We start from the raw sequence: 12,647 nt of genomic DNA on the forward strand, positions 1-12,647 counted from the left end.
TTCAATAAAGCCAAATTTTCAACAAAAATAAAAACAGATGGATGCCATTAGGGACTCTGGTTAATTAGGAATACTGCTAATTCGAGCTTTCCGCGGCTTTTGACTTAGTAGACCACAATAAACTCTGCCTAACTTGAGCCAAAAACATCCACCTTTCTAAGCAAGCGACAGCCTGGATTAAATCATTCCTGGCAGACAGAACCTCGATAGTAGCCATATGAGACGTAGCTGCAGATCCTATATCAGTTCCACTGGGAATCCCACAAGGATCTTGCCTCTCCCCCCACGCTCTACTACGCTTACACTAAATAACTTTTTGCAGCGCTAGACGTGATGGGAGTCATTTATACTAATTTTGCTGATGACACAAATTCTTATCCCAATATCAGGGAACCTTGAATAAGACACCATCTGCATAAACAACATTTACGCCATTATCCAGAACTGGATGGCAGCAAGTACTCTCTGCCTAAACGGTGAAAGAACTGAGATCCTCATAGTAGGCTCCCCCCGCCAAATTAAACAAGCTTCACCCACAATGTACAGCCATAGTCATAATAACATGATGTAACCCTGAATCAATAATTAAGCTAACATTTCCCTATAGCAAGATACTAATGCTTAGAAGCTCCACACCCATGGGAAATTTTGACAACCAAGATCAAGCATATGTGTAAATTTACACTGTGATACCCTTGTGTTTGGGCGTACAACAAATGTAATAAATAAAATAAAAATAAGGAGAACGCAGGTAGTGCATTGGCTAGCTGCGTCAGACCTGGAACATGTCCCCCACAACCCCAACACCTACCAGCGTACATGCCGGTGCTTCAACGACCTATGTAAAGAGTGCCATAGAGTGTACACGAAAAATAATGTGGGGATCCGCTGCAGCTAAAGACCTGAAATACACAGATAAACCTGGTTCACACAGCACACACAGGAAAGGCACGGAGGTGCAGTAGCAAAAAGCAAAAAGCAAAAAGACACCACAGGGAACCGGCAAACTAAAAATGAGAACTGCGTCAGGGGTCGAATTCATCCAATGCAGAGAAAGGCACTGAAGGTTCAGAGTGGGTGGAGTGAAATAGAGGGTGTTGCCAAATCTTACATTTGCAGCCCACCTCAATGTTCCCATTTTTAAAGGGAAGCACACACTGCTGTGTTGATGCTCCACTCTCTGGAAACTACCATAAACATGGAGGAAAAAGGGATGGGACATAGGGGTAGAAGAAAATATGATGCAGAATTTTAGCATTTTGGCAATGGAGTGTTTGTTATGGTGGTATGGAAGAAAAATGTGTCTTAAATGTCTTGTTTAGATACCAGTTGTATCACGAGTGGGTCATGGGTTTCTCCAGACTGGCAATGGTTTCGCAATGTGGACATGACATTGTGACTTAACTTGCATAGAAATCACTGAGCTACTTTTTCCAACACTTCTAAGTAACAGCTGAACATACACTTACCTTTCCCATATTGTCGCATCGTTTCCATATAGGAAGATAGATTTTCTGCTACCAAAGTAACTAGTGCATGATTGTGCTGAAGTTGATTTATCAGGTCATGGCGATAAAATACATGTGGACTACGTTGCGTTTGGCTGCAAATAAAAAATAAAAAAACACCAAATGTTTTTCTTCCTCAGATGTAATTTTAGGTTTTGTTTTTTTTACATAAACATTTCAAAATGTTATGTTACATATTGCAATAGGATAACCCTGATGCAGTTGTTAGGATGGTCACTGTTCCAATTTGGAATTAACACTGAAGTATATATAAAAGTTAGTCATTGACCTTTATTGTAAACAAACAGATGGCATGCAGGTGAAAAGAAAATAACTTTAAAGTAACAGAGCAAAACAACAGTGGACTGCATCTTTCTACTTTAACCATGCATAAGGTAAATGGTACAAAACACCTCGAAAGACTAATGTCTTTCAGCTTATTAAAGAAGTGTTAAAGACATATTTAGCTATTATCTTTTGCATTAACAGAATGCATGGCTTCTATTCTTTTTCTGCACAACCAAAACCTTCCTGTTAGTATAATCATATCAATAGCCACAAATAAGGGGACACTGGAGATTTTTCAACTCTTCTGTAAAACCCAATTTCTCCTTATGGAGCCCAAAGAAATACTGAAAAGCAACCAGTTGCCCATTTATAACCATCTCCTTGATTATGCAACATGGATGATGGCATGGCTTGCGGACGCATGTGAAGGATGAGTGCTCTACAGGCACCGACGACAGCCCCAATGAACTGTTAACATTTTCTAGATTTATGGAATCAAAATGCTGGTTGAAGGACGTTTGGGTGTAGGTTTAACTACTCCTGCAAGGGGCGGGATAGTAGCCCTGCACTACCATGTCCTAACAGTATGGTGGACGAAGGGTGGCCCTGTCCCTTGGATGCCTCAGTTTGAAAAATGGCTGCTGCACATCTTAATGCAAGGCAACAGGCAAAGAGGGTAAAGTGAAGTAGAGCCAGCCAAAAAATCTTGTGTGCGCATGATACAGAAGAAAGGACAGCAAGCTGTTAGGCAACGTTTGTATGCAGTACCCTCTGGGAACACTACAAACAGCTCCTACTACAGGTATGGGAGACCCAGCCTTTGGTATAACCCTGTACTACACAGTTTTGGTAGCGTGTTGAGCAGCCAGGCTCATCTCAGGAGGGGTCAAGGTGAGCTATAGGGGAGTTACACAGAGGTTCAAAGTGACAAGTATAAAAATAAACGCTTGCACTCAAGCTTTCTTTAATAAACAATTATTAATTTATCAGTCAGTTAGAACAAGCCTTCTTCAGATGGGAGCAATATAATAGTAACACACAAATACACTTCAATACTGTACACCAATATCTTTGTTGCCTGTCGGATAGCATATGCTACAATTTTCAGAGCTTTCATCAGGTTACCTAGCCTATTCCAACTAAGGAGCGTAGCCGTCCGTTTCAAACCTGCAGTTTGTGCCATTCATGCATTAGTATGATATGCCTCAGAGGGTGCACAATCACACTGTGTCCAAGCCCTGTGTCCCGCTCCACCAAGTGCATTTTATATATGCACCACCCCTTGTAGACCCCCCTCTCCTAACTGCTCTCCAAACACCAGCAGCGCCTCTTCCCACCCACCAACCAAACAACATTACAACCAACTTTTGCACTTGCATGGGGACCACTGTTGCCATCCAGAGCGGGCAATCCACTAGTGTATCAAAACTCACGGTTATCTGTGAACCTTAAAACAACATCATTACAAAGAGCACATGACAGCCAGCCGCATAATGACAGAAACGTATCCAATAACCTTCAAGAGGTGGGCAAGCCACCGGAGTGCGGCACATTTAGTGGAATCTGATTCAGATGAACTGTAAAGAAATACGTTTTATTATGCTGACCTTAAGCATTACTGGGAACGGCATAGAGTGCTGCACATTTCATTTCTCTCAGCAGTTTAACCCCATCGCAAGTGCATCTTTCCTGCTGTACTGCAACAGTGAAGTATGGATAGATGTGGACACTACGATTCGAATCGTAGCTCCTTCAGCTCTCTAGCTCTGCGTATAATCCGGTCTCTGTCCCTGGAATTTAGGATTCATGCAATAATGGGTTGTGGGTAATCACCAGGTTTGGCCCTGGAACCCAGCGACTTGTTGGTCCCACTCCACCATGAAATGTGGTGACCGCTCTGGATTATCCCATTTACCCCAAAGAAGGTCCTCTACCGCCATTCTCCATGTTGCCTTGCAGCGCATCCTCAGGTATCTCGATGATGCGTAGATTGTTCCTGTAGGATCTGGATTCCAGGTCGACACATTTTGCTTTCACATATTTCATATCTTTTGTGATGGCAGTCACTGTAGTCTGCAATGCCAAAATGTCATCCTCTGATGTGCTGATTCTGCTCTCTGCTGCTGTGATTCTCAGCATTTCCTTCTCTAGCTGGGCGCAAATGGATGTGACATTGGATGTAATATCAAATTTTGCCATTGACCGAAAAAAAGCCCTTTTGCTTTGTGTCCATTAGTTGTTGTATGGTTAGGGGCTCCACAGCAGGTGCGGGCGACAAGCAAACTAGGGCCAGCAGAGAAGGCGCAACCACGTCTGCAGGCAGCTCTGGCGAATCAGTCCATGCTCTTGCCTTTGCCATCCCTGCCTTTCATCATGTCGGGCAAGGGGAATTCTCTGTATGCAGCCACCGTAGTAGATGCCCAGTGACTGTTTGCACAGACTCCCTAGTATAGCGGGGTCAGGACACCAGAAGCCAGCCACGTGCCCCCTTATGCCACGTAAAGTTAAACAGTTTCGTTGTCATGGCGGTTTTCTGAGTTTGCTTGTTCTACGTGTAGTACATTGATGTGTGAAACCCATGAAGGGTTAGAGGTAATATTTGGAACCTGAACACATGGGTCTCAATCCTTGCTTCCACAAAACACGACAGTCATGGGATCCAGGGCACTTCACCTTGTTTTTCCTTTCCCCATTCGCTTCTGCGTCAAATGGCGATTACCTAAAAGCTTACAGTGTCAAGCTTCTAGACTAGTCTACACACTTATTTCATAGGTCACTTACACAAAAAAGATCAGAGCACTGGGTATACTGAATGCACCTGGGCATGAGTTACAACTTCTGCACAGGCTGCGATGTTGGGTGAGCTGGTAACAAAAAGATTACCAAAATATTGACCTTCCTAGGTCAGGCTTTAGGTACTCACACATTTTTAATCCCATACTTCATAGCAAGCCTTTTTTTGTATTTATTTTTTATTTGTTTAGTTTTATAACAACTTTTCAAATATTGTATACAATACAATCATAAAATACACTTCATTACAATCGGACCATCAACTAAAATTAACAATTAAAATTAACTATTAAAATTATACGCTATTACAAAAACCAGAAAAGGACACTGCAGAAATCTGTTACATTACAGTAAATTTGGGTCATCATATCCCATTTTCCACCTTTCTACACTCACTATGGTCAGGGACTGTAACTTCCAGAAATTGGACAATTGCCACTTTTACCGCTAATCTTGGACAAGAGAAAACTAATTGCCAGATTTCTTGATGATTTAGCTGTACTTTGAAATCAAACACATTTTGGAAAAATTGTATACGAATTACAGAAAGAGCAGGACATGACACCAATAAATATTTCAAAGTTTCAAGCTCACATTCATATAGACAGTATCGACAATGCATTGAACTTTTAGAAATTAATTTCCTCCTGGCCAATATTTCAGGCTTGTGCCACAAGTTGAACCTGATGCGCATATATTGACTTTGAATACGTGGAGAAGGGCATTTGGTACGATATTCAGCCATTTGCCTGTATTGTTTCCTTCCAAACAATGTTATATGGAAGTCTTTGTATCGAGCGCAGGCATCCAAGTTCTGGATCCAATCAAATTGGAAAAGTTTAATTTTGGCTCGCCCAGGTTGTTAATTAACAAGTCTACATTGATGGACGCCTCTGCCACGGCATTAAATGTAATTTTGCACCAAGTTTTCGATAATGTGTTCGAGTTTGACAGGAGATGTTGAGCGACAATACTCAAGATGTTATGCATTTGCATACCCAAAAAACATTTACGCAGCAAAGAGCACATCTTCCACAACAGTTGAGAATATAGGGAGAGTGACCCTAGCTCACATCGGATCATAGGCAACAGAGTGCAGTTAGGCAGAAGTAATACTTTCTTCCAGAATCTGGACTCCTTATTCCACTCCTCTTTTTTTTCCGTACTAAAGGCTTCCATACCATATATTGGTGTTACTTTCATCTGATAAAATAATAGGACATGCTTAAGTGAGAATTTTCCAAATCTACGGGTTAGTATTTTTGCCTGTGAAGTTAAAGCTCGTAGTTTGGATTCCAGTTCCCACCTATGGTGAGCCAGATTATTTGTGTTTGAGAACATAATACCTAGGTATTTGTAATGGTCTGCAACACTCAGGTTTATGTTTTGTAACTTCCAACTATATTGTTTTCTTTTTTGGATTTTGCTGTTCTTGCACACTGCTAGTTGCGATTTGTTGATGTTTAGAACCATGTTTTTTTTTTGGTGTATGCGTCCAATGTTTGTAACATGTTTTGAAGCCCACTTGGGGTTTGGGACAGTATTACCAAATCGTCGGCATATAGCAGATGCCTTCTCTCAGGCAAGGGGGGCTTTACTTAATAAAACAAAAACATTTATATCTAAAGGCACATTTAAAGAATGTTTATGTGCACACTTCTAAGAAAAGCACTGGACCAGGAGAGGACTAACTGAGAACAGAAAAGACGTAGGGCTGTCAATTTCAAGGGCCTACGGCCTATTTGCAAAGACTAAGACCTGTACTCTTCCAGACCCCAGGCTACAACAGGTTCTCGCAGCCACAGTTGAAATTCCACCACCTTCAAGTCCTTAGACAGTAGTGGGAAGCAGGGCCTAGGAACGGTGTCTCAACTATTACTCATAGGGTCAGAAATGGCAGCTTCAAGCACCTAGTAGTGGCAGCCCTTTACCTCCCCATCTCAGATAGGCAGTTCCACCCTCAATGTTCCGCCTTTATGTGCAATACACACTGAAATCTAGCTTCAAGTCTTTTAGTTTTGGATAATATGTGGCGCTTAAGCCAAAACTATTGCATAAGAGCACAGCTAGGGAAAAATAGCATGTGGGGAGGGACACATGGCTTTTAGTTGCTGATTGGGTATTTACGCACCCAGTCACTTCCAATGGACATGCTAATCCCTATGAGACATTTCCAACTACTTCGCGCCCCTCCCCACTCCAAAACATCTCCTCCTGGGATCTCTTTGATCTAGCTTTATCAAGCCGTAACATCAAAATTTGCACTCAAATGGCTAGCGTTTTTTAAAAGCAGTCTTCCGAGAGTGGACTTAATTGGAGCTATAAGCGTGCTACAGGTGCAATAAAAATGTCATGAAGGTCTGGATTCAGCCCCTCGATTTAAATGCACTATGAGTCCCCTTCACTGAAGTCTTGTTAAAAACAAGCACTGGCAAAGCCAACAGTTTTGGCTTGTGTATAAGTATTAATCGTCTGACAGGCACTGCTATTATGTGCTCATGTTTGCAGCTGCTAGGATCAATGGCCAGCTAATACCATTGTGGCAAAGCCTGGCATATGCCTGCCATGCCTACACAAAAGCCAAAACCATTGGCTTTGCCAATGCTTGTTTAACCAATGCACTGACGTTACCCAGAATTGACAGAATTGGCAAGCAATTCTGCACAGATTAGCACCCACTAAGCCCTGCAATGTCCTACCACAAGTAGATACTCTGCCATCATGCAGTGTTTTCAGCGCCTCATAACCCCCACAAGAGCATAGACTCATGGGTGCTAGTGCATGGCAAGAAGGTGGTGCGATCCTGGTTTTGTCTCTGCAATTGTCCCTCTACAGGAAGTGGGTTTCGAGGGATGCACAAACTGTGAGCAGAGTCTGAGGACATAAGCAGGCGGCCCACGGACCCCAATCAGACAATTTCCAACTTGCCCAGATGAAATTGTCATTTGCTAGTGGCAATTGTATATTTTGTCGACTGATAATGCAATATTTTTCTCAAATGCATTTGCAGACAGCCACGTTCATAAAAAAGTTAGACATCAAAATGGTAAAGTAATTTTCCAAACCTCTATAAAACAATGTTTTTATTGCAATTAAGACGACTGCTGTTGCAAAATGAATCAAACTCTGGGGCGTGGCTGGGCTAAAGCTCAATGGAGACGTGAATATCCCAAATTCCTGCAGCACCGCAGCAACTAAACATGAATCCTGCTACCATATCCACCATGATGCAGCTGAAGGTCCCCTTCGTCCGATCTCTCGCTTGATGGTGCCTTGGCAGCGATAATAACAGAGGTTTTGCTGGGTGCATCAGTGTGAGGCCAGGGAGCCTGACTCCAAGATGACAACCACAGCTGTCTGATGCAATCAGACTCAACGTTGCTGGCTCCCTCGCTGGTGAATTCTTTAGCGCAGGCTCTGGTGTCCATATTTCAGGTCCAGTGGCAGGCCTGCTGGGATCCCGCTGCCGTCCATTGCCCCGGTTCTGAGCAGTAAGTACGAAAATCTCCTGTAGCGCTCTGCAGTGGGTGCGAGTACGGATCCCGTTCGGCAATACTGCTCTAGCGAGCCCCCATAATTCTCACCCTCCCTTCCCACCGCCCCAGGTCGCCCTTGGCTCACAGGTAGTGGCTGCATTTTGACTTTGATCTATTGATTGTGGCTTCTGTTCGGAGTGAGATGCGGGAGTCTGAAGCTGCGCTACTGCGGATTGAAGAGATTACCATTTGGAGGCCCATTTGTGGGAACAGGCACGCCCCCCATTCAGTGAGGCCCATTCACAGTCCCCGGTCCAACTATGCAGATGGGCGCTGCCCCCTCGCTCCCCGGACAGATTTCTTCAGCCACAGTACATCTGGATTGCACCTCCTGTATGGGTCTCTCGGAGTCCGACTGTTCCGTTCACCGCCTTCATGTGGATACCCAGTAGAAATTACTGTGACGCTGGCCCAGATTTTACACCAAGTGGCAAGCAGCTGGAACCTGGTGTGGCTCTTTTACTACTCCTGGTACCCGCTGTGGGTGCAGGGCTCATCTGCAAGTGTTGCTTCCAGGCTGCATCTCCGAGTTCTTGAGTTCTTCGCACGGGCCCGTTCACATACTTAATCTTGCCTGTAACAGTACAGCATTATACAAACACAGAAGGTGGCAAGGCTGAACAGAAGCAATCAACTCTTACCTAACCAAACTCTACTCTACTCTAGCGAACAGGCTACCTGGACCTCCACGTAGCAGCCCAGCAGATGTCTTCAAGGTGTGTCCCTGGGCGACAGCATCTAGCACCCATCTGTCGGTTATTATCTTCCACTCGCTGACTAACCTAGTCAGCTGGCCTCGCACTGGGATGTACACGTGGGCCCCCCCCCCAATGTCACGGCCATTTTAGGCCTGTTTCGGAGCCGGCGTCCTCCCCTGCGGGAGACAGCGGCGCTGTCCTCCACTACCGTCGGCCTGGGAACAGCCTCTGTAGACTTCCTGGGTCATGGATCTGGAAGGCTGATGATACGAAGACGAGAAACCTTTGGAAGAACTGCTCGACTTTCCCTTGGGGGAGCGAAAAGAGTGCTGCTGCTGGATAGTGCCAAAAGAACGGGCCGTCTCCGTATGCACCTTGATGGCCAGGCAGGACTCCTCGACATTCCCAAACAAGTTCTCTCCGAAGGGCATGTCCAACACTTCTGCTGAAATTCCTACAGTAAATTTGTGGCCTTCATCCAGCCTTGTCGACGAAGGCAGATACCGTTCACCATCTGCCGGAACCCTGTGTCAGAGACGTCCAACGCCACTAATGGCATGATCAGACGAAACTTCCCCCCTCTTGGAAAAGAGTGATTGCCTCCATGCTTGTATCAGCTGGGAAGAACTGCAGAAGAGGGCCCAGCTTGTACCACAACTCCCTGTTGGAGGATCGCCAGTGCGCTGGCCTTCTTGATTGTGGATGCCGTGTTGTAAATCACCTTCCTTCCCATGGCGTCCAGCTTCTTCCCCTTGCTGTCTGGAGGGACCAAAGTTGACAAAGGTGGGTTAGCAGACAGTTTCCTCGCAGCCGCTGACACCACCGAACCCGGGGATCGTTGAGACCTCAGGCACTTGGGTGCGGAGTACAGCACCCGATACTTCTTCTCCAGCTTATCCAGTTGGTTGGAGCCATGCAAGGGTTCTTCACGAGGGCCAAGCCCTCATCCCACATATTGTCCAGAAGGGGCACCGCCATGATTGTGTTCCTCCTAGACTCGCGCCTCTGGTACAAGAAACCTTCCTTCGGGCATAAGCTGAAAAAGCTCAGCGGTTCTGGCGATCATGGAATGGAACAACCCCAACTCTTCTAGGAAATGCGGAGACTTGCTGCGATTATATCATTGTCGTCCCTGGTCATGGCTGTGTCCATCCTTGTACCAGTGTCTGGGTCTGATAGGGGATATTGGCCTGGCGCGGATGTGGAGGCTGAAATGGGGGCGTCGGATGACGCTTCCTCTTATTTGGGAGGCTGAGTGGGGCCTGGGGGACCACAGGAACTGGGCCCAGTCGCATCCTCTTCTGGATCTCCGACATCACGGTGTGAAGGGTTGACCGAATATCCAGAGAGATATCCCTCGGCTGAGCTGGCGGGATCAGAAAACTAGGCCTGCACTGTCGTCTCTTGTCATGATCTCTGCTTCCAAAAGATCAGGACTTGCCCGACTCCCGTGGAAGCAGACCCATAACCCCGGTTCTGAGTGCCAGCCAGTCCCAATTGGGACCTTTTGGACCCTGTCCTGGCGCCAGTGGCACCAGGCTCATAAAGATGCCCAGTCCCAGCGCTGGAAGCGCCGGGCTCATAATGCTTGGGTGGACTTACCTGCAGCAGACCATGCTGCTTACTTACCTGCCAGTTGAACCCCTGATCCTCTTCTGTTTGGGACTACTTTTCCTGTTGGGTGGGGCAGGAGCCACTCCCTAGGTTCAGAACACTGGAACTCTTCTGGAAAGCAGGAACTCTTTTCTTACCTAGGCGTGGCAGTGGAAGGAGACACCTAAGCACTACAGGAGGCTATTTAAACCACACCCGATGGATGAATCTTGCTTTGCGTTATTCTGCATTCTCTGCAGCAGAACGCTCATCGTGTCTTCTGCTTCTGATCCTGGGCCTAAGGGAACAAAGGCTTACCATCCTGGAATCCAGTCTTCAGCAGCACCTGTAAAGACAAAGAAAGAACAGGTTAGCACTACGGTCTTCAGTGGCAGCACATCTCTTACCTGGTTCATCGGCTGTCACCAACGCCTCGCGCTGCATTCCGGCATCTGAAAGACAAAAGCTTACCAGCTCTTCGCACGCTCCGGAGGCCTTCGGCGCTGCATCCCGCATCTGAAAGACAAAAGAAGGTGCGTTTAAAGCCATTGGGCAACTTTATTACTCACGTGCCATTACTCCTTCCCACGCCGAATCCAGTGGGTATTCCAGCACCCTTCAGCTTCTCTAAAGCTCCGAACTTGTACCTGCAAGATAAAAGGGACAGTTAGTGCGCATCGTGAAGCAGGCTACAAGCGCTTACTTACGTGCTTCCAGGCGCTTCTATTCCTCACGGGGGTTCGATCCTCAACTCTCATCAGCCCGCCATCGCCGGAACCCTGCAAAACAAGAGATATCATTACAAAAGACTTTTAAGACATTTGAAGTGCCCAGAACTTACCGCTCGTGCAGTTAACGACGGACAGCAGTCCTCTGAGGTCAAGAGGCCTGCACCCTTATCCAGTGAAGAAACTGGTTAAGGCACCCTGCCCCGAGGCAGATGGAGAGCTCGGCGTTCACTTACCTAAGGTGAGGGTGTTAACCTTTGGGGTTCTACAGGAGAAGAGAAAGGGAAGAGGAGAGAGGCATCCAATAACCCCAGTTCATTAATCCCATATTTTCTATCTGCAGACATCTTACTCTTCGTGTCAGACATACAGTGCACAGAGGTCCAGCCCAAAGAGCCAACCGTGTGTTACACATCACCTTTGAAGATACGGCATTCACCCAGTCAAGACCGGCACCTCTGCGGGAATCAGGTGAGCGTTACATCTCTGTTGCTGCTGTCATCGCCCTCTTCCACATCCTGGTGGACCATGTGCAAGGACACCTGGTCCTCGTCATCTGTGAATGAGAATTCCATGGTTTGTGCCACGGCCTGGGACTGCTGTTTCGGGCCCTCCTTGCCACTCTCCCCCACATTATTTCCCCCCATATGGGGTTTGCACCGGGTACAGAGCCGGTTTCCCCCTTCTGGCGTCCCAGCAGACTTACTGCAGACTCACTGAAGTGGTGTTATGCCTAGGGGCAAGGAAACTTTCTGTGCTGAAGGGGCTAACTTCACAGGGTCAACTCCCTTAGCTGTCAGACCAGCTGCCACCAAATCGATTGTCAACGAAGTCTTAGCCTGCGCCGATAGAGCCTGCGCTTGGCTGGTTCGGCTTTCTTCTCCTCCATCTGTGGCGTCTTGGATTTCTCCCGAGGTTTGACCAGGGTTGATTTCCTCTTTGAGAAGGAGCTCGATTGCCAGCTGGCATTGGAGGCAGAGGGTGACGTTGATCACGCCCTATCCACCTTGGGACCTGCATCCCGGCAACCCTGGTGGACTCATGTGGTTCTTGCCCCTGTTGAGGGCCCCCACGGATGCAGTGACTGAGAAGACAGCTCCTCGGATTGGCCGATCCTGGGTGAGGCATGACCCTGCTCGGGGAAAGCCACGCCGCCAGTCTACTGCGCCTATCTGTTAACTTCTCGGAGAACCCCAGGCATATCTCGCACTCTGCATCCTTATGGTCCGGGTGCAGGCAGTAGAGGCTATGCAGGTGCTTGTCTTGCACAAACGCACTCTTTAGCCCACACTTGGTGCAGGGCTTGAAGAGGGACCTTCCGTCAACATCGTCCTCAGTCATGGTTGGAGGGCGTGAAGAAAGCCTGAAGCCTTCTGGAACGGTCTTTGCCCTTGACCGGCACTGAAATTCACTGACAACGAATGCCCACTGTCGGCAGATGGAGAAAAGTGCACACAGGCTCGTTTGGAACACAAATAAAATGTTTTTCCAACGGAAAAAAAC

At 46.7% G+C, this 12,647-nt stretch overlaps 1 protein-coding gene across 3 annotated transcripts in view; it reads right to left on the minus strand.

Annotated features, from left to right (window-relative positions):
- Positions 1-12,647, minus strand: part of USP9X (ubiquitin specific peptidase 9 X-linked) — a 2,614,063-nt gene that overhangs the window by 1,731,099 nt on the left and 870,317 nt on the right. For all 3 annotated transcript variants that reach the window (XM_069636534.1, XM_069636533.1, XM_069636535.1), the window contains exon 14: positions 1,470-1,603. In XM_069636534.1, the coding sequence (XP_069492635.1) occupies positions 1,470-1,603 (134 nt within the window). The remainder of the gene's footprint in view (positions 1-1,469; positions 1,604-12,647) is intronic.

The sequence above is a fragment of the Ambystoma mexicanum genome, chromosome 7p, assembly GCF_040938575.1.
Source record: "Ambystoma mexicanum isolate Mex_15411 chromosome 7p, UKY_AmexF1_1, whole genome shotgun sequence".
Lineage (NCBI taxonomy): Eukaryota > Metazoa > Chordata > Amphibia > Caudata > Ambystomatidae > Ambystoma > Ambystoma mexicanum.